Below are 27060 nucleotides of genomic sequence, written 5' to 3' on the forward strand. Positions count from 1 at the left end.
TGCACCAGCGCACTTTTAAATGTCCAAATGCACATTCTACCACCATTCTGCACTTGCTCAGCCTATATTCTTGAAGTTACTGGTTCAGGATTTTGCCCACTAATGGTTTAATAAATGTTGATGTAAACTCCACAAGAAATTCACCATGAATGATCTTATGCATTTCTTCTACATGGTGGTCTACTCCCTTCACCCAGGAGTTCCCAAACCTTTTTCCCTGAGGACCCCTGTGCAGCTGCAGTAGGCACCGTGGCTGAGTATTAACAATTAACAGTTCTTGAGGAAAATTATTAATTTTAATGATTACATCCATATAAACTACAACACTGTGAATAAACTATGTACATGTTTTATTTTCCTTTATAACACACTGAGGCAACTGTTGTAGGAGCAGCAGTGAGCTGTATGACTATGCTGTGTATAACTTGTATGCTCAAAAGGTCTGTTACACTCCCCCCCCCACCCCGTTCTGTCTCCTCTTCCTCTTTGAATACCTGTGAAGTGTCTTTCCCCCTCCCCCTCCCTCTTGGAATGCTTGTGGGATGAATGGGCTGCTTGAACAGCTGGAAGATCAGAAGAGCTCCCAGGTAGACAAGGTGTCTGGGACTCTAATTAGGCAGCACTCACACACCCAGTGAATGGACACTGCATGGACACTGCCCAAGGTGGAGTGTGACCAACCAGATGCGGCCAAGTCATCTCTAGTCGCAGGCCATGAGGAACAAGTCCTTAAAAGGGGAAGGGGCCATGTGCTCAGCAGTGCACGCACAAGCTTGTACCTCCCATGAAGGCCCTTTGCCCGGACTGCCTAGCCAGTGGTTCGCTGTGTTGCATTCCATCATGCCTTGGGAAGACTTACCTTCATCACACCATCCATCGCTGCGTTGGGGGACACTTACCTTGAACAATCCTGACATCTCCAGTGCCGTGCCTATCCTGGGAGCGTGAGTATGCAAGTGTGAGTGTGACCCCTGCCCCCATTCTTTTGAGCTTAGCTATCAGTGTAATAAACACGCTGCTTTCTGCCTGTGCGTCATTAGTCCTCCCTACACTTATTACTAGCTGGCCCAATATCGGGTAACAGCAACAGGTTCTCACCTGACCTGACCCAGTAAAGGAGAATCCAAACTTCAATTATGTCTCATCCTATTTTCTTAACACTATTTTTTTGGCTGGCTCATTTCGTGTAGCTGGCCCGTGACTTTCATTATGTTCTCCACCAGTGCACCCTTATCATTTTCAGAAAAGAAATCCATCTTTGTCAGACTGAAGTAGAGTTGTAAATGGCGGACGGTGTGTACGTTGCTAGGTCACCTTGCAGTGAAATGCACCGTTGTACTAGTGAGACTTACACCGGACGAATTGCAGCTTTTTTTTTTTAATAAAGTTTTTTCTATATTCTGACCAACATATACACTCAAATCATTATATTGATGTAGCTTTTACTTAGGTTACGCAAGTCACATGGAGTCAAACATTCACTGAGAATGTGACTGGTGAACGCAGTTGCGCTGGTGGACCACCCAGGAGTGGTGGGCCCCGGCCCATATTTTGGGAACCCCTGCCTTCCCCCGTTTCAAATTGAGAACATACTCTTCTCAGCCATGCAACCCAATATCCGGCTAACCACTGGAATATCCTTTGGTGACATCAGTCATCTAAGGGTCTGTCTACACAGCAGTTAGGCATTGGTGGCTGGCCTGTGTCAGCAGACTCGGGCGGATGTGGGGCTCCGGCTGTGGCTGGGGAGCCATTTAGTTGCAGTGTAGACTTCCGAGTTCCGCCTCCAGCCTGAGCTCTGGGCCTCTCCCACCTCACAGGGGCCTAAAGCCCAGGTCTCAGCTGGCGCCCAGAAGTCTATACTGAAGTACAGACACACCCTTAGAGATCTAAGAAAAAATGGCTGCTGATGGCATGTTTGTGATTCTTTATGGTTCTTCTTAAGCTATTGAGATTTCGGTCATTCTTTATGGCTCTTTGCCAGTTCAACTGGTTGACTGCTAGTGCCCTAGAGAAGTTTTTTGAATTGCAAGGAAAAAAAATATTTTATTAAACTAATGAGGCAGTAAATATCTGCCTGTAAAATGTTGTGAAACTTTTGTAGCTCTATAGTTCATAAGAACGGTTGTACTGGGTCAGACCAAAGGTCCATCTAGCCCAGTATCCTGTCTACTGACAGTGGCCAATGCCAGGTGCCCCAGGGGGAGTGAACCTAACAGGTAATGATCAAGTGATCTCTCTCCTGCCATCCATCTCCACCCTCTGACAAACAGAGGCTAGGGACACCATTCCTTACCCATCCTGGCTAATAGCCATTAATAGACTTAACCTCCATGAATTTATCCAGTTCTCTTTTAAACCCTGTTATAACCCTAGCCTTCACAACCTCCTCAGGCAAGGAGTTCCACAAGTTGACTGTGTGCTGTGTGAAGAACTTCCTTTTATTTTTTTTAAACCTGCTGCCTATTTATTTCATTTGGTGACCCCTAGTTCTTGTATTATGGGAATAAGTAAAATTTATGCTCTGTATGACTATGCTATGTATAACCTGGATGCTCAAAAGGTCTGTTACACTCCTCCCCCCACCCCTTTTGTCTCCTCTCCCTCTCTGAATAATCATACAGTGTTTAAAATTAGATGAAACAGTTGCAGTTAACAGGTTACCACCAATTCCAGACCTTTGCAATATAAGTCTACTTGTGAAAATACAATTAGTTTATCACTTCCTTTCATTCAAAGTAGAAATGGGGCCTAACTATATTCCATTGTAAAAAAAAAGTAAAGCTATGTTTAAAACTCTGTTTTTATTACAAAATATTAGATTGTAGCATAAAACCTGTGAAAAAGTTCCCTAAAAAACAAATCCAGAACAGCGCTTTGAAATGGTCCCATCAGTGAAATATTTGGAACTGTTGAAAAGTAATAACCTAAGAAGGGCAATTACAGATCTAAGTCTCCAAACAATGCTGTTGGCTCAGTCAGAAGGGGGTACACTGGCAGAGATTCAACCATTTATGCCTAAGCACGTCTGGCCAGGGTAAAGATATTGCCATGTTACTTATTATTTTCTAATTTTCATTTTGCTGGAGGGAAATAAGTGACTCTCTCCAGCCTTGGCACAGATGCCTTTTACTTCATTGGCTCAAAAAGAGCATTGGGGATGCAGCGACACTGTTTCGGCGAGAAAAACGGGAAAAGAATTGGGTGAAATTAATTTTCTTTATGAACTAAATGTATCCACATTCTCATTTTTGTAGTTGTATTTTTCTTGGGTCTTTCTAAGTGTAATTTGCATTTGGGAGTAGGGTCAAATCTGTGCATTTTATCTTTGTGTCGATCTAAAATGTGTGCTTATTTCCTGAGCATCATGGCAAGTTACAGATACTGCACTAATCAATTTGATCTGGCAAACTCCGGAGAGATTCCAGATTCTCTACAGACCCACACGAGAGCCCCTGAAGCTCAAGCCAAGACATGCAACTTTCCCCTCCAAGGAGATCTTTGGGCACAGTCCTTTTTCCTTAAGAAATCCCCCCAGAATGAGAGCCCTGAAACAGGAATATCAGGACCCCTGCAGTTCAGGGCCCTGAGCAGCCAGGCTGGGTCCAGGCTCCCAGGTGGGAGTCCCCAGAGCTCTGCAGAGAGTGACTCTTCCCTCCCTGCCCCACGCACACCTTTGCCTACACAGCCCTGAGAATCACACTGGCCTTTGCTGCTGCTTTGTCACATGGCAAACTCCAGGGTCAATTGCTCCCACTCATGGCTTCTTGTCTGTCTCCCTCAGTCACTCGTGCTGCCCATGTTTGCCCTCCCATATGGTCTCTGCATGGCAAATTATTCTCACCCCCACCTACCCAGTTTTGCCATCTCTCCCACCCCAGCACCCTCCCACTCTCACACGGTTATTCCCAGCCTCTCCTGGACCCATAGGGATTATCTGCCCTTATGGCCTTCTCCAACCCCACTCGGATTTTCCAACTCTGGGACGGATGCTGGAGATGCTGCTGGAGAGGAGACGAGATGCTCCCCATCTGGAAATGTCCATCTATCCATCGGCTCTAGCTGTGAGTGTCCTCCAGGGCTCCTGGATTCTGCCTCTGAGGATGTTTCTCTCCTGCCCCAATTAAACCCCTTGTAGAGGGGAAGGGAAGACCCAAGGATAGAACCCAGGGGCCATCAAAGCTGCAAGAGTAAAGACACAGGTGTGCCTATGCTCCAGCTTCCAAAGATGGATGGGCCAAGACGTCAGTGAAAGGGCTGAATATGGGGGAATGAGCGATTCCTGCAGAGGGAGACAACTCACACAGTCTGGGACACTTGGCCTCTCTCCCTCCCAGAGCAAGAACCCTCAAGAACCAATGACAATCCCAGGCTGTTCAGGAAAATGAGATTTGCCAGAAAAGTTTTATTTACATATTATTTGGGAGGGAAAAAACACATAATTGAGCAATACCCAGAAAATAATTCAGTGAACAATAAACAATCTACTGACACCCAACTATCCAGAAATTTCAGACCCCTGCTCTCCCCACCATGAAGAAACAGGGAGAAAATGTCTCCCGGAGCAGCAATTTATAGAATAATCCCAGTGGCAACAATGTGAACCGAGCCCCTGCCTAAAAACAGGGACCAGGAAATCCAGGTAAACCCTTCGGCTCAGTAAAAGCCTCCTCATGACACAGGGAGATGGGATGGGATGGTCGAGTGTCAGAGAATAATGCAATAAAGTAATAATAATAATGTCACTTTCCTGGTGCCTCCGTCCTCCTGAGATACACAGCACACAAGTAAACAGTAGTGCTACTTGATTCTCTAAGGAATTGGGCAACTGTTTATTATTTCTATCGTTCCTCCCATCTCTACAGATGCCGAGAGGAGGGGAAGTGTCTGGCACTATTCTGTGTGGTGTTTCATGTGGCATGTTAGAGAGTTCCTGGTTTTGTACCTTTCCCCACAGACGGAACATTGATAGGGGCACTCTCCCGTGTGCCTTCTCCGATGGACTTTGAAGCCAGATTTACTTTTGAAGCTTTCCCCACAGTCGGGGCAGGTATAGGGTCTCTCTCCTGTGTGGATTCTCCGATGGTCAGTAAGGTGATGGCTGTGACTGAAGCTTTTCCCACAGTCGGGGCAGTTATAGGGTTTCTCTCCTGTGTGGATTCTCTGATGTATAATAAGGTCAGAGGTGGAAGCGAACTTTTTCCCACACTCTGGGCATCCATAGGGTCTCTCACCTGTGTGAGTCCTCCGATGTCTAGTAACATGCCCTCTCTGAGTGAAGGTTTGTCCACAGTCAGGACATTTATGGCATTTCTCTCCTGTGTGGACTGTCTGATGTGTAATAAGGCCTGACCTCTGACTGAAGCTTTTCCCGCAGTCATGGCACTTATAGGGTCTCTCTCCTGTATGGGTTCGCTGATGTCTGATAAGGATTGATTGGTCATTGAATTGTTTCCCGCACTCGGGGCAGTGATAGGGGGTCTCTCCCGTGTGGACTCTCAGATGTCTAACAAGGTGTTCTTTACAACTAAAGCGTTTCCTGCACTCAGCACATTCAAAACGCTTCTCCTTAGTGCAGGTTCTTGGTTGGATTGTGGCTTCATTAGGTTCTTCCAAACCTCCCCCTCGGCAAGTGGATTCACCCAGTATCTTTCCTAGGGGGTTTCCCTGCTGCTTCTCTGGCCTGCACTGAGTTTCTTGGGCTTCTCCTTGCCCAGGAATCTGGGAATCATCCCCTTCACATCTTCCCAGCAACATCCCCTTCAGTTCCATTTGCTAAGGACCTGCCGGACAAGGATTCTCTTCATTGCTTTCACTCACTGTCTCATCACCTGTTGGGACAGAGAGAGAATCTGCACAGAGTCAGTCCCTGTGCCGGGGAAAGGGAAGGTGAGAAAAGGGGAACGGGAAAGTGGGGAAACAAAACCAAAATAACTGCTGGGAAGACAGACAAATCAGATGTTGAATCCTGCACAAACCATTCCCCGGAAGAAAGAGAGAAGGGAAAAATCAGCTCCCAACCTTTACCGTATTTGCTGTTTTTCAAGATGTTGTGCATGTCTATTCCACTACACGACTATTCCACTTTAGGGGTGTGCATGGCACTGTAGTGGGAGAGTTTTCTGTAGTGGTACATGCGCCATGCATGTCTTCATGCATCCAGCTGAGGGCATGAAGGGCAGATCTGCCCCGGGCATCATCTCAGTTCATTTGCACCAGCATCCTAACATAATGGACTCTGAAGCAGAAGAGAAGAGGACGGGTGGTGGAACAGACATGTGCAAAACATTCTGGAAAACAACCAGTGTGATGCTGTATGGAATGTGGGTGACCATTTATAATATTATCAATATTAATATTACAAAATTGCAGTGACTCATACATGTCATATAAAGTATCAGTGAAAAAGTTACAATTTGCTAAATATGATAAGCTTCTTTATATGTATGTACCATCTTTGTATCATGAGTTATAAATATGTGTGGTATAGTGCTAGCTCAAACCTGTGCTGTGTTTCTGGGTGACCGCCCCAGACAGATTAGCATCAGCACTATCCAGCCTGCTTACTGGCCTATCAAGGGCAATTAGCTGTACAATGAACCCACTGAGAAAAGGCAGGGGCTATGCCTATGAGTCAGCAGAACATGTAGGGACATGCCTATAGACAGGGGACTCTAAGAACCTTTCCATGCCCATGTGCTGTGAGCTTGTGTTTGGGCCAAAAGATGTACAAGCCACATGACAGAGAAAAGAAAAAGGCAGCAGCATCACCTCCATTTTGTCTTCAATCCTGCTCCTGACCTCTGGAGTAACTTCTCTACAAACTAAAGCTTTGGACAAAGGATTGATAGACCCATCTAGGCTTTGGATGTGTTCCAGAAGGACTTTCCAAGCCAGCAAACTCACCACTGTTGCTAAGAACCTGCCATATGGCATCTGAAGTCATATGTATGTATCTGATTGCTTTGAACATTTAACAACTCTCTTCTCGTTCTTTGCTTTTCTAATACATTTTTAGTTTTAGATACTAAAGGACTAGCTGGCAGTGTGGTATTTTGGTATTGATCTGGTAATGTGGCTGGCTCTTTAGGGATCAGAAGAACATTTTGTATAGTGAATAGAGTTTTAAGTAACTACTCACTTTACAGGATTTGCTGACTGGGAGCCAGTGACTGGAGTGGATGAAAAGGGGCTGTGTGATGGCTGCTTTTTTTTTTTTGGTTAGCTTCTTCATAACTAGCGTAGGGGATCAGGAGCACAGTTTGTGACTGGTTGGTGAATCTACCTACAGTGTTAACCACCAGTTTTGGGAGAATCTGCTCTCTTCTTTGCAGCCTGCCCTGACTTTGGCATTTTCAGTGTGGGCTGCCCTAGGCACCTCAGGTCACAGAGGTATCTAATTTTTTTTTTAATCTTTGAGTGATTTCATGTGTCTATTCCACTTCAGGTGACTCCCAGGCAGTGTTCTATGGAGGAATGTTCAGAAGGTATCTGCAAAACCACTGCAGACCAACCTTTCCAAAGCTAGCGCAGTCTCTGGAAGTGGCTGAAATGTCAGTGCTTGGGAACAGTGTGAACTGAAGACCAGGTCACTGCCCTGCAGATATCTTGGATTGAAATATCCCTTAGGAAAGCTGCCAAGGCTCTCACTGAACATAGAGTCAGCTTGGAAGGTAGTTTTAACTTTGCAAAATCATAACTTGTAGTGAGACGAGAGGTGACCCACCAAGAAATTCACCGTAAGGGAACCTCCTCCCCTTCAGTCTCTCCACACAGAAAATAATTAATTGTGGCAAAGACTGAAACTGTTTTGTCCTGTCCAGATAAAAGGTAAGGGCCCAGTAGATGACCAGAAAATGCTGTTTGTCCTCAAGGTTACGTGAATGTGGTCTGGGGGAAAAGGGAGGTAAAAAGCTGGTTTGGTTGAGATGAAAATCAGTAACCAGCCTTGATAAAGAATGTTTGATGAGGCTTTAAAGCAACTTTATCCCCATAAAAATAGTGGAAAGAGGGGTGGGGGGAGGGTATGAAATTCATGCTTCCGGTTTCCAAATCCTTCTAGTGGAAGTAACTGCCACTGGAAAGGCGACCGTAGCTGATAAATTAGGCAGGCCACTCATCTGGTATTAAACCACACAGTCCTGCTTTCCTTGGGTGTGTCCCCATCCCATACTCACACGAAACTGGTTTTGTCCAATATCAGATGGGGGATGCCATACTGAAGAGCATGTTGCTCTATCCCTGCCAGTGTGACCTTGCCCATAAGGTCACTCTGGTGGGGGCAGGGTACTGCGCACTTAAAAATAACGCCTCCCACGTGGCGTGAGCTCACACACACCATGCATGAGAAGTCACTCTGGTGGGCATGGGGTCATTTCAGCAGGAACAGGCTCATGATGTTTTGGGAAGTACCAGAATGTCCCATATTCCTGGAGCACGTGAGTGGCCACCCTAGGGTAAGTACTGAAAAGGACAAAAAGCCATCGGCTCAAAGGGAGGATTCCTGGAGTAGACAATACTAAACTCTAATGTCAGGGTTGTTGGCACTGTAACTTGAGAAAAAAGACTAGTTATTCCTTTCACAAATCTTATTGACAGAGCATATGTCTTCACAGCACAGCTAGTTTGAGGTATAATGTGAGTCTTGCCCCTAACTCAACTCTCGCCCACACAAAACTTCTTTGAAAACAGTCTGGAGAAGCCAGCCTAGAAGCTGGAGGGATGTCACATGGGTTCCTGTTCAGCTATTGCATGTACTGTATGACACAGGGTTCATCTGCAAGATCATGGAGATCGATGTCTAGATCTACCATTATAGTATCATCTCCATCAAATGCTCTATTTTGTTACTGAAGAATGTAATGGAGAGAATCCCTCTAGACAAAGAATTATAGGGTTCTTCTTCTGAATCTGATAATGAATATGGGCAGTTGGTTGTCACCGGTGGTGTGATACTAGGAGGAATCACTGGAGTACAGCCTCTGGAGCTGTGCCTCTTGGTGGTAGGTGTAAATGTCAGTACTGATGGCTTGAGTCCTATCAGAACTATCTGTGTACAAGAAACCAGTACTGGAGGCTTCAAAGGTGCCGAGGATGCCATGGCTGGTGGTATCGTTCCTACAGACGTTCTAGCCAGTGCTCAGGGCAGCTTCAGCTGTAATAAAGTCTGTATTCTATGAGTAGTCAGAGTTGGGTCTTGTTGCAGCCACGGGGATTCCTGCACCCAGAGACAGAGCAAATCTCATGATATTGCAAGAGCATCAGGTGTCTTGATTACCAATTATACTTATGGTAGTACTGAAATTCACGCCTCTAATAAATTGTCAGAGCCATTCTCAAGGACACATGCACTGGTCAGGGAATCAGGGGCTGGATTTCCTGTCCTGATTCACTGTTGGTACCAGTGAGCAGCTTGCGCTCCAACCTTGGTACCTGACAGTTCCCATGAGGACTCTGCTGAGGCTTTTCAGTTCCCAGAGTCCAGTTCTGAAGAAGAAGAAGAAGAGCTCTTTGATTTATAAGTCAAGTCTTGTCTGGAGACTGACTTACAGCTCTTACAAGACATGGTGGGAGAAGAGGAACAATTGAGTCAGAAAGATCCATAGGAGAACTCCTGGCCCAGGACAAAGTACTGGACTCCAGATGACTGAGGTCTGAGAAGGGATGCACAGCACGCTCCATAAGATAATCTTTTAAATTTATGTCCCTAGATTTTTGTGTTCTTTTCTTGAAAGATCTAAAAATAGAGTACTTGTCTCTCATGTGCCCTCACCAAGGCAAAATAAACAACGAGTATAAGGGTCATTCAGTGCATTAGACACCCTGCAAGTAAGACAGTGCTGGGTAAGTAACTCCAGTGCTGGATAGTAACTCCAGGAGACTTTGGCATAACCAAGCCCCCCTGGTACCAGAGAAAAACAAGAACAAAAACTTTATAAAATATGAAATAATCAAATCTCCAGTGGGAAAAACATGGGTACACAGTATGCTACTAGAACTATTTACAGAAAAAATAAAGTTTCCTAGGAAGAAGGAAGGGAACCCATGAACAAGAGCCGACGGAGAGCTCCGACCACCAGACACTGGTGGCAAAAAGGAGCCGTGAAGGTGCTGGGGTGACTCCACCTTTTATTCCTTTGCCTAGATACATGAAGACATGCACTGAAAACTGACAGGTACCACTAAGGGAAGGCCTCTGGCTACAGATCCCTGAGCACTCACACACCTCGAAGGAGAACACCAATTCTGCCTCCACATCCCATCTGAACACTCGGGTGGCAGGGAGCTACTGTCAGGTGTCAGTCAGGGTGTGTGGAAAGCCATGAATTATATCTGCCGGGATGACACGACACCTGCGGGGCACAGTCCTGACCTGGGGGCAATGAGTTGGAACTGGAGGAGCTCAAGGGGACCAACTGGCTAAGCAGCAGTTCTGCAGAAAAGGACCCAGAGATTACAGTGGATGAGAAACTGGATATGAGTCAACAGTGTGCCCTTGTTGCCAAGAAGGCCAATGGCATATTAGGCTGTATTAGTAGGAGCATTGCCAGCAGATCGAGGGAAGTGATTATTTCTCTCTCCCCCACTACAGAAGGGATGTGGACAAATTGGAGAGAGTCTAGCAGAGAGCAACAAAAATGATTAGGGGGCTGAGGCAAATGATTTACGAGGAGAAGCTAAGGGAACTGGGGTTATTTAGTCTGCAGAAGAGAAGAGTGAGGGGGGATTTGACACCAGCCTTCAACTACCTGAAGGGGGGTTCCAAAGAGGATGGAGTTCGGCTGTTCTCAGTGGTGGCAGATGACAGAACAAGAAGCAATGGTCTCAAGTTGCAGTGGGGGTGGTCGAGGTTGGATATTAGGAAACACTATTTCACTAGGAGGGTGGTAAAGCACAGGAATGGGTTACCTAGGATGGTGGTGGTGGAATCTCCATCCTTAAAGGTTTTTAAGGCCCGGCTAGACAAAGCCCTGGCTGTGATGGTTTAGTCGGTGTTGGTTCTGCTTTGAGCAGGGGATTGGACTAGATGATCTCCTGAGGTCTCTTTTAACCCTAATACTGTATGATTCTAAGGGTTCCCCTCAGCCATTGCTTTCGTGGGAGAGGAGACCCTGATGGCCGCCATTTCCCCATTGTTTGGCATGTGGAAGAGAGGCTGCACCTAGTGAAGGTGGCCACCAGCTCCCATTGTTTTCAGGGAGGCTGAAGCCAGGTTTTCTTGGGGGGACATGGTTGGGGCTCTGGGGTTGGCAGGCTGTGTACATAGCTATGAGGAACAATGGGAACGTGTGGTGCTAGAAGTGGGGAGAGGAAGAAGCAGGTGGACGGAGTGTGTGGGGGAGTGAGCTGGGCAGACTGGGAAGGTCACAGGGGACATGTGTGGAGGGGCAGGATGCAGAGGAGGGCGCTTAGTAATGCATGTTGGGGCTGGTAAACTGAGGAGGGATGAGGGGGATGACACGGAGTCAGTCTGAGGGGGAAAAGGGGGATATGTGGGATAGAATGAAAAGGGTGCAGGTGGATGTGTGTGTAGGGAGAGGAGCTTAACCAAGGACAGTACAAGCTCATGGGGGGGAGGGGGCAGGCTGAGGAGGACACAGAGGGATGCGCGATGCGGGGAGGTATGACCAAGTGGGAATTTTCTGTAATATGTTTATGACTCCCATGTGTGTGCCTCAGTTTCCCTCTCTGCTTTACATTGCTACCCAGTGGGTGCAGGAGGGTTAACGCTGCTCCTGGAGCAGCAGAGAAGACATGCGGGGCCAGGGAGGGGGGGGTGCCACCTCGTTGTCTAGGGTGGAATGACTGATAACTAAAGGGCTGGCTGGAAGCCAACCCACATATCAGTGGAGAATCTGAAAAGACAGTGGTAGTCCCTGTGGCTGGGACACTCACCCCTGGCAACCAACGACCCAGAGGAAGGAGATTTCCCCCGACGGCTGGGATGGGAAGCTGAGCCAAGGCCCCAGCTAGAGAACAAAGGGGAAAGGTGTCAAGTGGCCAGGTTAGATGCTGCCTTCTGGAGAGACAGAGCTCTCACCTTGGGAGCCTTGCAAGAAGCCTTGCAAGAAGCCTGGGGAACAAGCAGGGAGAACTAGAAGTCCTGGCACAGTCAAGGAATTATGATGTAATTGGAATAACAGAGACTTTGTGGGATAAATCACATGACTGGAGTACTGTCATGGATGGATATAAACTGTTCAGGAAGGATAGGCAGGGCAGAAAAGGTGGGGGAGTTGCGTTGCATGTAAAAGAGAAGTATGACTGCTCAGAGCTCCAGTATGAAACTGCAGAAAAACCTGAGAGTCTCTGGATTAAATTTAGAAGTATGAACAACAAGGGTAATGTCGTGGTGGGAGTCTGCTACAGACCACCGGACCAGGGGGATGAGGTGGACGAGGCTTTCTTCCAGCAACTAACAGAAGTTGCTAGATCACAGGCCCTGGTTCTCATAGGTGACTTTAATCACCCTGATATCTGCTGGGAGAGCAATACAGCAGTGCACAGACAATACAGGAAGTTTCTGGAAAGTGTAGGGGACAATTTCCTGGTGCAAGTGCTGGAGGAACCAACTAGGGGGAAAGCTCTTCTTGACCTGCTGCCCACAAACAGGGAAGAAATAGTAGAGGAAGCAATAGTGAATGGGAACCTGGGAGGCAGTGACCATGAGATGGTCGAGTTCAGGATCCTGACACAAGGAAGAAAGGAGAGCAGTAGAACAGAGACTCTGGACTTCAGAAAAGCAGACTTCGACTCCCTCAGGGAACTGATGGGCAAGGTCCCCTGGGAGAATAACATGACGGGGAAAGGAGTCGAGGAAAGCTGGCTGTATTTTAAAGAATCCTTATTGAGGTTGCAGGAACAAACCATCACGATGTGTAGGAAGAAAAGTAAATATGGCAGGCGACCAGCTTGGCTTAACAGTGAAATCCTTGCTTGTCTTAAACACAAAAAAACAGCTTACAAGAAGTGGAAGATTGGACAAATAACCAGGGAGGAGTATAAAAGTATTGCTCAGGCATGCAGGAGTGAAATTAGGAAGGCCAAATCACACTTGGAGTTGCAGCTAGCTGGAGATGTTAGGAGTAACAAGAAGGGTTTCTTCAGGTATGTTAGCAACAAGAAGAAAGTCAAGGAAAGTGTGGGCCCCTTGCTGAATGAGGGAGGGAACCTAGTGACGGAGGATGTGGAGAAAGCTAGTGTACTCAATGCTTTTTTTGCCTTTGTCTTCACAGACAAGGTCAGCTCCCAGACAGCTGCACTCTGCAGCACGGTAAGGGGAGGAGGTGACCAGCTCTCTGTGGAGAAAGAAGTAGTTCGGGACTATTTAGAAAAGCTGGACGAGCACAAGTCCATGGGGCCGGATGCACTGCATCCGAGGGTGCTAAAGGAGTTGGCCGATGAGATTGCAGAGCCATTGGCCATTATCTTTGAAAAATCATGGCGATCGGGGGAGGTCCCGGATGACTGGAAAAAAGCTAATGTAGTGCCAATCTTTAAAAAAGGGAAGAAGGAAGATCCAGGGAACTACAGGCCAGTCAGTCTCACCTCAGTCCCTGGAAAAATCATGGAGCAGGTCCTCAAGGAATCAATTCTGAACCACTTAAAGGAGGGGAAAGTGATCAGGAACAGTCAGCATGGATTCACCAAGGGCAAGTCATGCCTGACTAACCTAATTGCCTTCTATGATGAGATAACCGGCTCTGTGGATGAGGGGAAAGCAGTGGATGTGCTATTTCTGGACTTTAGCAAAGCTTTTGATATAGTCTCCCACAGTATTCTTGCCAGCAAGTTAAAGAAGTATGGGCTGGATGAATGGACGGTAAGGTGGATAGAAAACTGGCTAGATGGTCGGGCTCAACGGGTAGTGATCAATGGTTCCATGTCTAGTTGGCAGCCGGTATCAAGTGGAGTGCCCCAAGGGTCGGTGCTGGGGAGGACACAGAGGGATGCGCGATGCGGGGAGGTATGACCAAGTGGGAATTTTCTGTAATATGTTTATGACTCCCATGTGTGTGCCTCAGTTTCCCTCTCTGCTTTACATTGCTACCCAGTGGGTGCAGGAGGGTTAACGCTGCTCCTGGAGCAGCAGAGAAGACATGCGGGGCCAGGGAGTGGGGGGGTGCCACCTCGTTGTCTAGGGTGGAATGACTGATAACTAAAGGGCTGGCTGGAAGCCAACCCACATATCAGTGGAGAATCTGAAAAGACAGTGGTAGTCCCTGTGGCTGGGACACTCACCCCTGGCAACCAACGACCCAGAGGAAGGAGATTTCCCCCGACGGCTGGGATGGGAAGCTGAGCCAAGGCCCCAGCTAGAGAACAAAGGGGAAAGGTGTCAAGTGGCCAGGTTAGATGCTGCCTTCTGGAGAGACAGAGCTCTCACCTTGGGAGCCTTGCAAGAAGCCTTGCAAGAAGCCTGGGGAACAAGCAGGGAGAACTAGAAGTCCTGGCACAGTCAAGGAATTATGATGTAATTGGAATAACAGAGACTTTGTGGGATAAATCACATGACTGGAGTACTGTCATGGATGGATATAAACTGTTCAGGAAGGATAGGCAGGGCAGAAAAGGTGGGGGAGTTGCGTTGTATGTAAAAGAGAAGTATGACTGCTCAGAGCTCCAGTATGAAACTGCAGAAAAACTGAGAGTCTCTGGATTAAATTTAGAAGTATGAACAACAAGGGTAATGTCGTGGTGGGAGTCTGCTACAGACCACCGGACCAGGGGGATGAGGTGGACGAGGCTTTCTTCCAGCAACTAACAGAAGTTGCTAGATCACAGGCCCTGGTTCTCATAGGTGACTTTAATCACCCTGATATCTGCTGGGAGAGCAATACAGCAGTGCACAGACAATACAGGAAGTTTCTGGAAAGTGTAGGGGACAATTTCCTGGTGCAAGTGCTGGAGGAACCAACTAGGGGAAAAGCTCTTCTTGACCTGCTGCCCACAAACAGGGAAGAAATAGTAGAGGAAGCAATAGTGAATGGGAACCTGGGAGGCAGTGACCATGAGATGGTCGAGTTCAGGATCCTGACACAAGGAAGAAAGGAGAGCAGTAGAACAGAGACTCTGGACTTCAGAAAAGCAGACTTCGACTCCCTCAGGGAACTGATGGGCAAGGTCCCCTGGGAGAATAACATGACGGGGAAAGGAGTCGAGGAAAGCTGGCTGTATTTTAAAGAATCCTTATTGAGGTTGCAGGAACAAACCATCAGGATGTGTAGGAAGAAAAGTAAATATGGCAGGCGACCAGCTTGGCTTAACAGTGAAATCCTTGCTTGTCTTAAACACAAAAAAACAGCTTACAAGAAGTGGAAGATTGGACAAATAACCAGGGAGGAGTATAAAAGTATTGCTCAGGCATGCAGGAGTGAAATTAGGAAGGCCAAATCACACTTGGAGTTGCAGCTAGCCGGAGATGTTAGGAGTAACAAGAAGGGTTTCTTCAGGTATGTTAGCAACAAGAAGAAAGTCAAGGAAAGTGTGGGCCCCTTGCTGAATGAGGGAGGGAACCTAGTGACAGAGGATGTGGAGAAAGCTAGTGTACTCAATGCTTTTTTTGCCTTTGTCTTCACAGACAAGGTCAGCTCCCAGACAGCTGCACTCTGCAGCACGGTAAGGGGAGGAGGTGACCAGCTCTCTGTGGAGAAAGAAGTAGTTCGGGACTATTTAGAAAAGCTGGACGAGCACAAGTCCATGGGGCCGGATGCAGTGCATCCGAGGGTGCTAAAGGAGTTGGCCGATGAGATTGCAGAGCCATTGGCCATTATCTTTGAAAAATCATGGCCATCGGGGGAGGTCCCGGATGACTGGAAAAAAGCTAATGTAGTGCCAATCTTTAAAAAAGGGAAGAAGGAAGATCCAGGGAACTACAGGCCAGTCAGTCTCACCTCAGTCCCTGGAAAAATCATGGAGCAGGTCCTCAAGGAATCAATTCTGAACCACTTAAAGGTGGGAAAGTGATCAGGAACAGTCAGCATGGATTCACCAAGGGCAAGTCATGCCTGACTAACCTAATTGCCTTCTATGATGAGATAACCGGCTCTGTGGATGAGGGGAAAGCAGTGGATGTGCTATTTCTGGACTTTAGCAAAGCTTTTGATATAGTCTCCCACAGTATTCTTGCCAGCAAGTTAAAGAAGTATGGGCTGGATGAATGGACGGTAAGGTGGATAGAAAACTGGCTAGATGGTCGGGCTCAACGGGTAGTGATCAATGGTTCCATGTCTAGTTGGCAGCCGGTATCAAGTGGAGTGCCCCAAGGGTCGGTGCTGGGGCCGGTTTTGTTCAATATCTTCATTAACGATCTGGAGGATGGTGTGGACTGCACCCTTAGCAAGTTTGCAGATGACACTAAACTGGGAGGAGTGGTTGATACGCTGGAGGGTAGGGATAGGATACAGAGGGACCTAGACAAATTAGAGGATTGAGCCAAAAGAAATATGATGAGGTTCAACAAGGACAAGTGCAGAGTCCTGCACTTAGGACGGCAGAATCCCATGCACTGCTACAGACTAGGGACCGAATGGCTGCGCAGCAATTCTGCAGAAAAGGACCTAGGGGTTACGGTGGACGAAAAGCTGAATATGAGTCAGCAGTGTGCCCTTGTTGCCAAAAAGGCTAATGGCATTTTGGGTTGTATAGGTAGGGGCATTTCCAGCAGATCGAGGGATGTGATCATTCCCCTCTACTCAGCACTGGTGAGGCCTCATTTGGAGTACTGTGTCCAGTTTTGGGCCCCACACTACAAGAAGGATGTGGATAAATTGGAGAGAGTCCAGCGGAGGGCAACAAAAATGATTAGGGGACTGGAGCACATGACTTATGAGGAGAGGCTGAGGGAACTGGGATTGTTTAGCCTGCAGAAGAGAAGAATGAGGGGGGATTTGATAGCTGCTTTCAACTACCTGAAAGGGGGTTCCAAGGAGAATGGATCTAGACTGTTCTCAGTGGTAGAAGATGACAGAACAAGGAGTAATGGTCTCAAGTTGCAGAGGGGGAGGTTTAGGTTGGACATTAGGAATAACTTTTTCACTAGTAGGGTGGTGAGGAACTGGAATGCGTTACCTAGGGAGGTGGTGGAATCTCCTTCCTTAGAGGTCTTTAAGGTCAGGCTTGACAAAGCCCTGGCTGGGATGATTTAGTTGGGGTTGGTTGTAGGAACTTTACAGTTCTCAAGCACTAAGGGGGTTGGAAAACCGCCCCCGAATTTAGAGCTGCTGAAGTGGTTCCCACCCCCCCACACTCGATCAGGAGACACACAGATTAAGCGCCGACCAGGTGTGTACCACTAAAACACGCAATGCATAAAGCACCAATCAGAAAAGGGGGCAAAGTAGTTAAATTGGGGTTGCACATGCGCATAATAGAATAATTTATGTAACCATTATAATAAAAGGACGTGGAAAACCCCCGCTTGGGGCGCTCCACTAAAACAAACTAACAAACTTGGCTTTATTTATTGCAACAGTTGGTCCTCTTTGAGCAGGGGGTTGGACTAGATGACCTCCTGAGGTCCCTTCCAACCCTGAGATTCTATGATTCTATGACTGACAGAGAGTATGTCTACACAGCAAACAGAAACCCACTACTGGCCTGTGCCAGCTGATTTAAGCTCATGGGACTTTGGCTAAGGGGCTGTTTCATTGCTGTGTAGATTTCTGGGATCGGGCTGGAGCCCCAGCTCTGGGACCCTCCCACCTCACAGGGTCCTAGAGCCTGGGCTCAAGCCCAGATGTCTACACAGCAATGAAACAGCCCGACAGCCTGAGCCCGAGTCAGCTGGCATAGGCCAGTTGCAGGTACCTAGTTGCTGTGTAGACACACCCAAAGAAACGGAGCCAGTAATGGAATCCATCATAGCTTGGCTGCCTGACTGCACTGGCTTGGCCAAGATGAGCTATGGCTTAACCTTAACCTTTGCTTCTCTCTGCTAACTTCAGGGCTTCCCCATGCTGGGTCCCAGCTCACTAATAAACCCTGCTCTGTTTGGAAAAGGCTTCCGGGTGTCACTGCAAATCCTGGCTGAGGTGCACTGGGCCCTGCAGAGTGGGCAGGTTTCTGCCCAGGAGTCTGGCTCCTTTGGACTCGCTGGACAGAGCTCACAGCATGAAGCAGCAAGGCTGGAGCCCAGACACTTGTTCTTGGAGGCGCTGAGGCCGTTACAGAAGAGTGGGACCCCTTGGTGGTCTGGGCGACTGAGTGGGGGCAGGAGGCAGACAAAGGAGGTCACAGGGGAATGTGTTTGTGAAGGGGTGGGAGCAAACCAAGGATTGGACAGGAGGATGCATGGGGGATGAGTGGGAAGTGGGGAGGCAGACAGTGCACAGGGATTTGTGTGTTGTGGGGGACTGGCGGGAGGTAGCTAGAAGAGGCCCCAGGGGGATGTGGAGGAGGGGAATAATCAGCAGGAGACGGGGGTATGGGAGGCAGAATGAAGAGGGTGCAGGGGGATTTACTTGTGGGGGGAGGTGGGTAGCAAGCTGAGGAAGGTGCTGCAGGTGTAGAGGTTCAGAGGGAACAGGTAGCAGACTTGTTACACCAAAATAGATTTTGGGTGCCCTTAGGTAAATGACCTGCCTATTGCTCCCTTAATCTGTCCTCCCCAAGGTATACATTTCCAGGGTTGTTAGGGAAAACACTAAAGGACACAGATATAACCTTCAGACAAAGTAATTGACACAGGCAGTATGCTTTCCTAAACAACAGTGTCTTTTTATTAAAGTAACTAATAATCCCTACTACAATCTAATCTAGAAATAGAAAATAAACACAAATCCTTTACTGCAAATTACAAAGCACTGAAACTGCAATCACATACTGTTAAAATGATTCTAAGCAAAGCGCTTTGCTACAAATTGCCACTTTGTAACAAATTGCTGACAGCAGTTCTTAAATTGCTTTAAAGTTTACATAGTTAACTTGCAATCAGTAACCCAGTTTTATGCTTATACTCTACTATAATTGAAAGAATAGCAGGCTTACTTTATAAATCTGTTAGTATCCCTTTAAATCACTGGTATTGCTTTATAAATGCTTTGGTATTTTTCTTTAATCGCTATTGCTGTTCAGCCCCCGGTCAGTCAGTTTTGCTCCACTCCGATTTCTTTTCTCTCTCTCTCTCTGCAGCACCATCTCTAATATATTTCCAGTAGCTCTTCTTTAGCTTCCCTGGCTGGCTTCTAATTTGTCCCACTTTTCCCAATTGACTCTTTTTTTCTAATCCAAATCCTCCTGTATGCTGGCTCTCTTCTAGAATAACTTTCTAGTTTTAGAAGCAATTACCTCATTTGCAGATGCTCAGTATTAACCACTATTTCAGAGTTGTGATTGACAGCTCCGATGTTTAGGACAAGTGGGCTGATATGAGTGGGCTGTAAGCAGCCTGCTGATCAGCTAACAGACTGGCTTCCTCACCCCATACTACACATGCTCAGTAGCTACTAATTTTCCACATGCTCACGGACTCTTTACCTCACAGGTGTGATATCGTCCATACACACACTCATATCTGGCTCTTTGCCAGGGCACCATCTTAGAAGTTATGGACTTTCTGCCAATTAAGGTGTAAAATTCAGTTATCTCAGTACTGAGCATGCTTAAAATCAGCAGCATAGAGTGGAACAGCTTGTCTGTTCTGAAATAGAGGTGAGGCAGATAAAATGGAGGCTAGAGAATTTCTCTAGTAGCAGACTGAGGGGGTGCTGGAGATTTGAGAGGCGTAGTTTGAGAGGCTGTGACAGGGTCCCTGGGGTACAAGCTGGATTGTGCGACTGATGAGACCTCTGTTCCACCAACCTGGGCCGCTTCTCACTCTGCGATATTGATGTCAAGCTACAAGCATCTGACAGGCACTGCACTTACACAGACATCCACAGGCAGGGACACACTCAACTGTGTTGCATGAATGATCTCCCAGCCACTCAGAGAGACTCCAGCCAATTCCCCCCCACCTCTGCAGTCTTGCATCCCCGAACTGTACTGTCTTGCACTGGTCAGAAGCCTGATCAGTGTAATCTCATACCTAGTTCGCCACTTTGTCAAAGGAAAGTGGAAATGCACCAGCTTTTGTAATCTGAGCGTTCCCAAGAACTTTAGACAAACTCACTGATAAGGATAAAACATTAAAATAAGTCTGTTAATTACAGAAAGATAGATTGTAAGTAATTATAAGTAGTAGGCATAAAGGTCAGATATAGTTAACTTAAGAAAATAAGAAGTAAACATGCATTCTAAATCCTAAACTTTTAGTCTAAGCAAGAGTTGTATCAAACAGCTTTTCTCACTCTGACAGATGGTAAAAGCAGGTTAGGCCTTGGCTACACTGGCGCTTTACAGCGCTGCAACTTCCTCGCTCGGGGTGTGAAAAAACACCCCCAAGTGCAGCAAGTTACAGCGCTGTAAAGCGCCAGTGTAAACAGTGCCCCAGCACTGGGAGCGCGGCTCCCAGCGCTGTAAGGTAATCCCCATGGGGAAGTGGAGTACCTGCAGTGCTGGCGCTGCGACCACACTCGCACTTCAAAGCGCTGCCACGGGAGCGCTGTACAGCTGCGAGCGTAGCCATAGCCTTACAGGTCCTCAGTACATTGGCTGGGACTACCCTCCAGCCTGGGGCCAAACTTCCTCAGTTCAAAGCCTTTGGGCAGGTCTACACTGGGGGGGGTGTCGATCTAAGATACGCAACTTCAGCTATGTGAATAGCGTAGCTGAAGTCAAAGTACCTTAGATTGAATTACTTACCGTCCTCATGGCGTGGAATCAACATCCGCAGCTCCCCATGTCGACTCTGCTACCGTCGTTCGCATTGCTGGAGTTCCGGAGTCGACAGGAGCGCGTTCGGGGATCAATATATCGCGTCTAGATGAGACGCGATATATCGATCCCCGAGAAATCGATTGCTACCCGCTGATCCGGCCAGTAGTGAAGACGTACCCTAAGTCTTTCAGACATACTTCCAGGTGTTGAGGTGGGGGTGGGGCGGAAGGGGTCAAGTGATGATGTCACTGCATCTCTTTTATACTTTCTTCCAGCTTGCTGGAAAGATATTTGCTGTAATGTGGATTAGTCTGTCTCGGTGGCGTTATGTGCCTTCTCTGGGCTACGGAACCATGTGTTGATGAGCAATTAACCTCCTGGGTATTGATGGCTACTCCTCTGTTGTAACGGCAAGGTTGATTATGGGTGTTCCCAACCTCACTACATATTTCAGTTAACACACATGGCAATTCTTCACATAGAATGCTAGCACATACAATCCAAGAGAATATTAATGTTCAACAGATTCAGGCTTTTAAAATGATACCTCCCAAGGCATACTTTGTACACAACATACAATACTCATATCACAGAGGTGAATATGGGGGTGCCAGGGTGCTACCTTGACATAAAGAGTGCCATAGAGGCACACTGGTAAAGGCACAGGCAGCACACTAGGGAGGGTGCTGGATGTGCGTGTGTGGGAGGGGGGGCAGTGAGATGCATGCCAGGGAGGGGAGTAGGGACAGGCAGCTGAATTGAGGGGGGGGCGTTATTTTATTGCTTAAAAGCTGGTGACATTCAGGCCCATCTCTTGACATTAAAGGCTTCCAGCAGGAGTTTCATTTACATGTCCTGCTCCCTCCCCTTCCCACCGCACATTCAGGCAAAGCCCCGCTCCACCCGCACAACCCCCTGACAATCCCCTACCTGAGTCGGGTCCACTGCCGCCATTCCCCTTCCCCGGCCCCTGGGGTGATGTGACAATCTGGAGTGAATCTGGAGCAAAAGGTGGTTGTTACTCGCAGCCTGTCAGGGTGCAAAGGGCGGGGGGGGACGCTTCAGATTCCCCCCCAGGCCATACACAGACACTCTGGACTCTGCCCTGCTGGGAAAACCCTCAGCCATTTCCATTGCCCTGGTGTGCGGGATCCCCCTTTGAATTTGTCCCCGTTATTTCCACGCACCCCCATCCCCCAGGTGAAAGTGCAGATGGCGCCTATGTGCACAGGAAAGCCTCGCAGGCAGGGCCGTCCCGAGCTACCCTGGGGCCCTAAGCAGCCCCTCGCAGACGAGGTGGGGCCGGCGGAACCGCCCCCCGCACTCACCGGCGGCGCGGCTGGGGCCCGGTCGCTGCACTTCTAGCCGCCAGTGAGCGCAGGCCTGGCCCTGCTGCAGGTCTCGGGGGCGGGGCCGGGCCGGGCCGGGCCTTTGGGGGAGGGGGCGGGCGGGGCTGGAGCACTCGGCAGCTGCCTGCTTTGCTGGCCCCGGGTCTCTCCCCTCACCTGCAGGCTCCGGCTCAGGGGCTGGTGTCGGCAGAGCCCGGCCCCCGCAGAGAGTCCCCCCGGCTGGGCACAGAGGGGCGCTAGGGAAGGGCTCTCCCCGCACACACCCCGCTGGGGAGCAGCCGCGGCTCGGCCCGGGCTCCCGGCTCCCAGTGGAGGCGGCGCTGGCAGGGCGGCTCCGAGCCAGGACGCTCCACGGGGCCGCCCGGCCCGCACAGGACGGCGGGACTAGCTCCCCCCTCCCTGAGCGAGGGGCGCCCCGGGGGGAGGGGGGCGGCTTCCCCCAACGGGGGGCGGGGCAGAGTCTCTGAGGGAGCCTCCCGGGTGGGGGCTCCGCCCGCGCGCCCAACCGAGCCTCCCTAGCCCCGCCTCTCCCTCCCCTCCCCTCCCAGCCAGGCCTGACAAGGGGAGCGCCGAGCTCTTCATCCGCCCGCACTGCAACGTGCGGTGTCTCCGGGCGGGGCCGCGGCGGCCGGCATCGATCTCTCTGGCTGCCGCTTGGAGGCTGAGCGCTCAGCGTGCGCCCGCTTGTAGCGAACTGGGGTCTGCAGACTCCGGGGGGTCCACGGGCCCCGCTGATCAACTCCTCCCCCTCCCTCCTAGTGCCCCCTGCATGCAGGAGAACAGCTGGTCAGCAGCGTGCGGCGGGAGCTGGGCGGCACTGGGAGGGGGGGGCCTGGGGCTGAGCAGAGGGCGTTGGGAATCCGCAAAAAATTTTAAAATCAAAATGAGGGTCCTTGGGTGGCTAAACTTGGAGAACCACTGCTTTAGGGAATCAATACCAGCCCATTTCCCAGTGTGGACCTTTAAAGGTGTACACACCCATAGATGCATACAGACTCACACACACACACTCACACCGGAAGCTAAGACAACAGAAACATCTTTCCATAAATAAAAGAAAAATCGTATATCTAAGATTAGAAAAAGGTTTGAATGTTTTCTGCTTCATGGTCTTGGGATCTTTGTGTCCCGCTTTGCAGGGCTGTGACTGCAGTGTCTGGAAGCAGCCAATGGAGAACCTGGTTACACTTGACTCCCATAGTGGGCTCTTGGATAATAGCAGGCTGGTCAGACTGGCATAGCCAAAGACCAGAAACTTCACCACCTACAAGGCCTGCCGAGGGAAATCATAGGATTGCATCCTTCTGATATAGCTGGTGGACCAAGAAAGCACACAGGCCTCTCCCGCCTTGTCTTAGGGGGTCTAGGAGGTGACTCTCATTTACTCCATCTTATGGCATCACCTTCATACTCTTGGGACCAATCAAGTCCATTTACTCCCCTGCATGCAGTCACCATGGTCCAATCCTCATTGAGGTGGGCACCTGCGGTCACTATGGAAAGTCCTGCTCAGGGGTGACCGTTCCCTGGAAAGATCTGCCATTGCAACCGCATGCCATGTTTTCTCAAAAGATAAAAATAGGAGAAGACAGGGACTTCTAGCCTCCCATTTGCATCAGCATCCATTATAGGCCTAAGTAGTTTCTTAAAAACTGCTAGTGGCCTACCCAGCAGCTCTGCTCTCACCCACACACATATTGTCTCAACACTCTGGAAATTATCTCATGACAGGCTGTCACATTCTTAATATAAGAACATAAGAAAGGCCGTACCAGGTCAGACCAAAGGTCCATCTAGCCCAGTATCTGTCTACCGACAGTGGCCAATGCCAGGTACCCCTGAGGGAGTGGACCTAACAGGCAATGATCAAGTGATCTCTCTCCTGCCATCCATCTCCATCCTCTGACGAACAGAGGCTAGGGACACCATTCTTACCCATCCTGGCTAATAGCCATTTATGGACTTAGCCACCATGAATTTATCCAGTCCCCTTTTAAAGATTGTTATAGTCCTAGCCTTCACAACCTCCTCAGGTAAGGAGTTCCACAAGTTGACTGTGCGCTGCGTGAAGAAGAACTTCCTTTTATTTGTTTTAAACCTGCTGCCTATTAATTTCATTTGGTGGCCCCTAGTTCTTGTATTATGGGAATAAGTAAATAACTTTTCCTTATCCACTTTCTCAACATCACTCATGATTTTATATACCTCTATCATGTCCCCCCTTAGTCTTCTCTTTTCAAGCAAGAAAATTAGGGGGGCACCCAATGTGTTAAAGCTCATGGTTTGTCTTTGTTTCTTTTCACCTAGGAACATGGGATTGGAAGGGACCTCCTGGGTGATGATCCATTTGCAGGCAACCCCATATATTATCTTGTTCACAAACTTTTCACAATTCATCCTCAAATAGGTTGTTTGCCCCCATGATTCCTGTTGGGAGGATGTTCCAGAGCCTCACTCTTCTGGTGGTTAGTATAGCCAATGATTTTAGTTTCATTTCATTTATCAACATGTTATATTATATATTCATTTTATGTTAATTAGAGTTAATTTGTAGGATTATAATAGTATAAAATGAATTACTATATAAAAGAATAATGTATTAGACATAAGTAAAACAAGCTGAAATGCAAGAATCTGTAGGCTGAGGCCTGCAAGATTTCAGCTTAGCTATTTTAGGTCTTAAAGACAAGAAATGATGACATAAGCCAATGACTGAGAAATAACCCAATGTCCTAAGATTATGGGAAAAGAGGTACCAAGTGGTAATGCAAAAAAAATACCCAGAAGATTAAAATTAGATCATAACAATACTGTAAAGGCACATCTGTCTCTGACATGTATCTTAACCACAGGATACAGGTTGTATGTCAATGCTAGTGAGAACAAAGGGAACTTACACAGCCTAAGTTTCAGGGGGACAGCAGACCAATAAGAGAAAAAAGGGTTGACACTTTTATGGACATGCGCAGAATGAAGTATAATCAGAATCAAATTATAAAGCGGGCACCTAGATTAGAAAAACGGAGTTCCCTATGGGAAGCCCCAGCAGGAACCACCCCTCTACTGATGATCAAGTCATGAGAGACACAACAGCCCCTAACACTATCTAGGAGGATGTGAGTATAACTATTTGTAACTTGTGCATAGGTTTGTATGGTATTTCTATATGCTTGGGTAATCATAACTTTAATAAAACTTGTAAAACAGAGGTAAAGGTAGAGCAGGATAGGAAAGATGAAGAAGAGTCATATTCACAGCAGATCACTTGTCTAGCCCTGATCACCAGGCTGAGTTCTGGAGGCATCATGGCAGAAGGGACAATTAAGAAGGGACCTAGGGGAGGAGAAGGTAGCAGTTGCTTGGGTTTTATTAGGGAGCATTTCCCATGCATGAGGGGCAGGGTGGCAGGCAGCAAAGAGGTGTTTAAGGGAGATGCTGCCTCATGGGCTAAAATCCAGACGCATCACAGTGTTCATGATTCAATCTCTGGCTGAGACAAAACATGATCCAATGTCCATTGATGTCCTCAGAAATGATAGCAGCCTCTAGACTGTTCCCTCAGTTATTGGAGGGTTGTGGGGGACACAGTCTGAGGGAGGTCCCTACAGACCAGACCCAGAAGAACGGGTAGATCTTCCCAGAAAAGGAGGAGGTGAAGGCATGGAGGGGGGCCATGGTGTCAGCATCGTAGAAGCACACAATCCCTCCTTCATAGTCCAGATACACTCTGATCTTGCCAGGGCTCTGCGACTGGTCCAGCAGGCTCCATTCTGCAGTGATTTCCCGGTACTGGCCCCTGGAGAACTGGATGGCCCATGTGCCTTGCTTGGGGCTGAAATTGAACCATCCCTTCCTGCTGGCAGACTCCCTGGTGATGCCCAGAGCCCAGCCCCCTGTGCCAGCCACCTCCACATCCCAGTAATGTGTCCCCGACTCGTAGCCGTCAGAGCCCAGCACGCAGGAGTAAATGTCGAATCTCCCTGGGTTGTTGGCCAGAGTCAGCTTTGTTTTTGTGGCTGTCACGCTTCTCTGGTCCTTGGAAAGGGCCAGACTGGGGTGAGCTGTATCTGGGTCCAGAGTGACATCCTCTGTGGGGAGAGACAACCCAGCAGGAGAGAGCCTAAGCTTATAGATAGAAGCAGAAAATGGTATTGAAGTTGCTCAGGCAAGCGCTCCTCCATTCTGCTTTCTCAGGCTCTGGGAAATAACTAAAGGACAGAGGGCCCTGGGCAGAGAGTCTCAATAGAAAATTTAAAATTTACAGTCAGAGACTTGGGAGAGGATTGGTATCCCCGGGTCTCACAGTGTGAGAGGTAGGAGGGGACAGCTACAGTGTATAACGGGAACAGGGCAGCAGAGGATGGGGCTCGGGAAGGGGTGGCTAAACTGCATAATGGGCACTAGGCGCAGCAGAAGGTGGGGTGGGGTGGGGAAGGGGCGGCTATGCTGTATAATGGACACTAGGGGAAGCAGAGGGTGAGGGGCAGCTATATTGTATAATGGGCACTAGGAGCAGAAGAGGGTGAGGGGTGGGGAAGGGGAGGCTATACCATGTAATGGGCACTGGGGCAGCAGAGGGTGAGGGATAAGAAAGGGTGTCTATACTGTATAATGGGCACTAAAGGGTAGCAAAGGCCAGTGGGAACCTTCCATTTCCCAGGGGAGGATGGGGTATCTCAATGGTATGGCTAGCTGGTGTGTAGCACCCCGTGAAGTCGCACCGGCACCCACAGGGGTCTGGTTCTTTGATGCCCTGGGAACCACACAGGAGTAGTTACCTTTTTCTCTGTAGACCTTCATCTTGGGGTAACCCAGCAAGGAATCAGAGCCCATGAGGACGGCTAAGATGTGAGCAGCCGATGGGGAATATGGATCTGCCGTGACCAACCGGGGGAAAACTGTTGTCCAGAGTGGATCCTTCTAGGACAAGGGTGGGAAAACTATGGCCTGCAGG

At 48.5% G+C, this 27060-nt stretch overlaps 2 protein-coding genes across 6 annotated transcripts in view; both read right to left on the reverse strand.

The window, feature by feature from the left end:
* Window positions 1–4370: 4370 nt before the first annotated feature.
* LOC120383032 (oocyte zinc finger protein XlCOF19-like) lies at window positions 4371–22798 on the reverse strand. Of its 5 annotated transcripts, none has more exons than XR_005588329.1 (3): window positions 22666–22798; window positions 21688–21756; window positions 4371–5831 (listed from the first exon to the last, which is right to left on the reverse strand). XR_005588329.1 is itself a non-coding variant. In XM_039500662.1 (2 exons), exon 2 carries the CDS (start codon window positions 5770–5772, stop codon window positions 4894–4896), a length of 879 nt encoding a protein of 292 aa, XP_039356596.1. In that variant the 5' UTR covers window positions 5773–5831; window positions 21688–21762; the 3' UTR covers window positions 4371–4893. The 5 variants fall into 5 exon arrangements, 1 of the variants encoding a protein (XP_039356596.1); XR_005588328.1 differs by lacking the exon at window positions 22666–22798 and adding an exon at window positions 22263–22631; XR_005588327.1 differs by lacking the exon at window positions 22666–22798 and adding an exon at window positions 22086–22174.
* A 2084-nt stretch (window positions 22799–24882) lies between these two features.
* Window positions 24883–27060, reverse strand: part of LOC120383116 (butyrophilin subfamily 3 member A1-like) — a 37416-nt gene continuing 35238 nt past the window's right edge. Inside the window, exons 8-9 of the mRNA XM_039500741.1 lie at window positions 26885–27026; window positions 24883–26194 (exon numbers count right to left, since the gene is read on the reverse strand). Coding sequence (XP_039356675.1) covers window positions 25665–26194; window positions 26885–27026 — 672 coding nt within the window. The 3' untranslated portion in view covers window positions 24883–25664. The remainder of the gene's footprint in view (window positions 26195–26884; window positions 27027–27060) is intronic.

Source organism: Mauremys reevesii, linkage group 15, assembly GCF_016161935.1.
Source record: "Mauremys reevesii isolate NIE-2019 linkage group 15, ASM1616193v1, whole genome shotgun sequence".
Taxonomy (NCBI): Eukaryota; Metazoa; Chordata; order Testudines; family Geoemydidae; genus Mauremys; species Mauremys reevesii.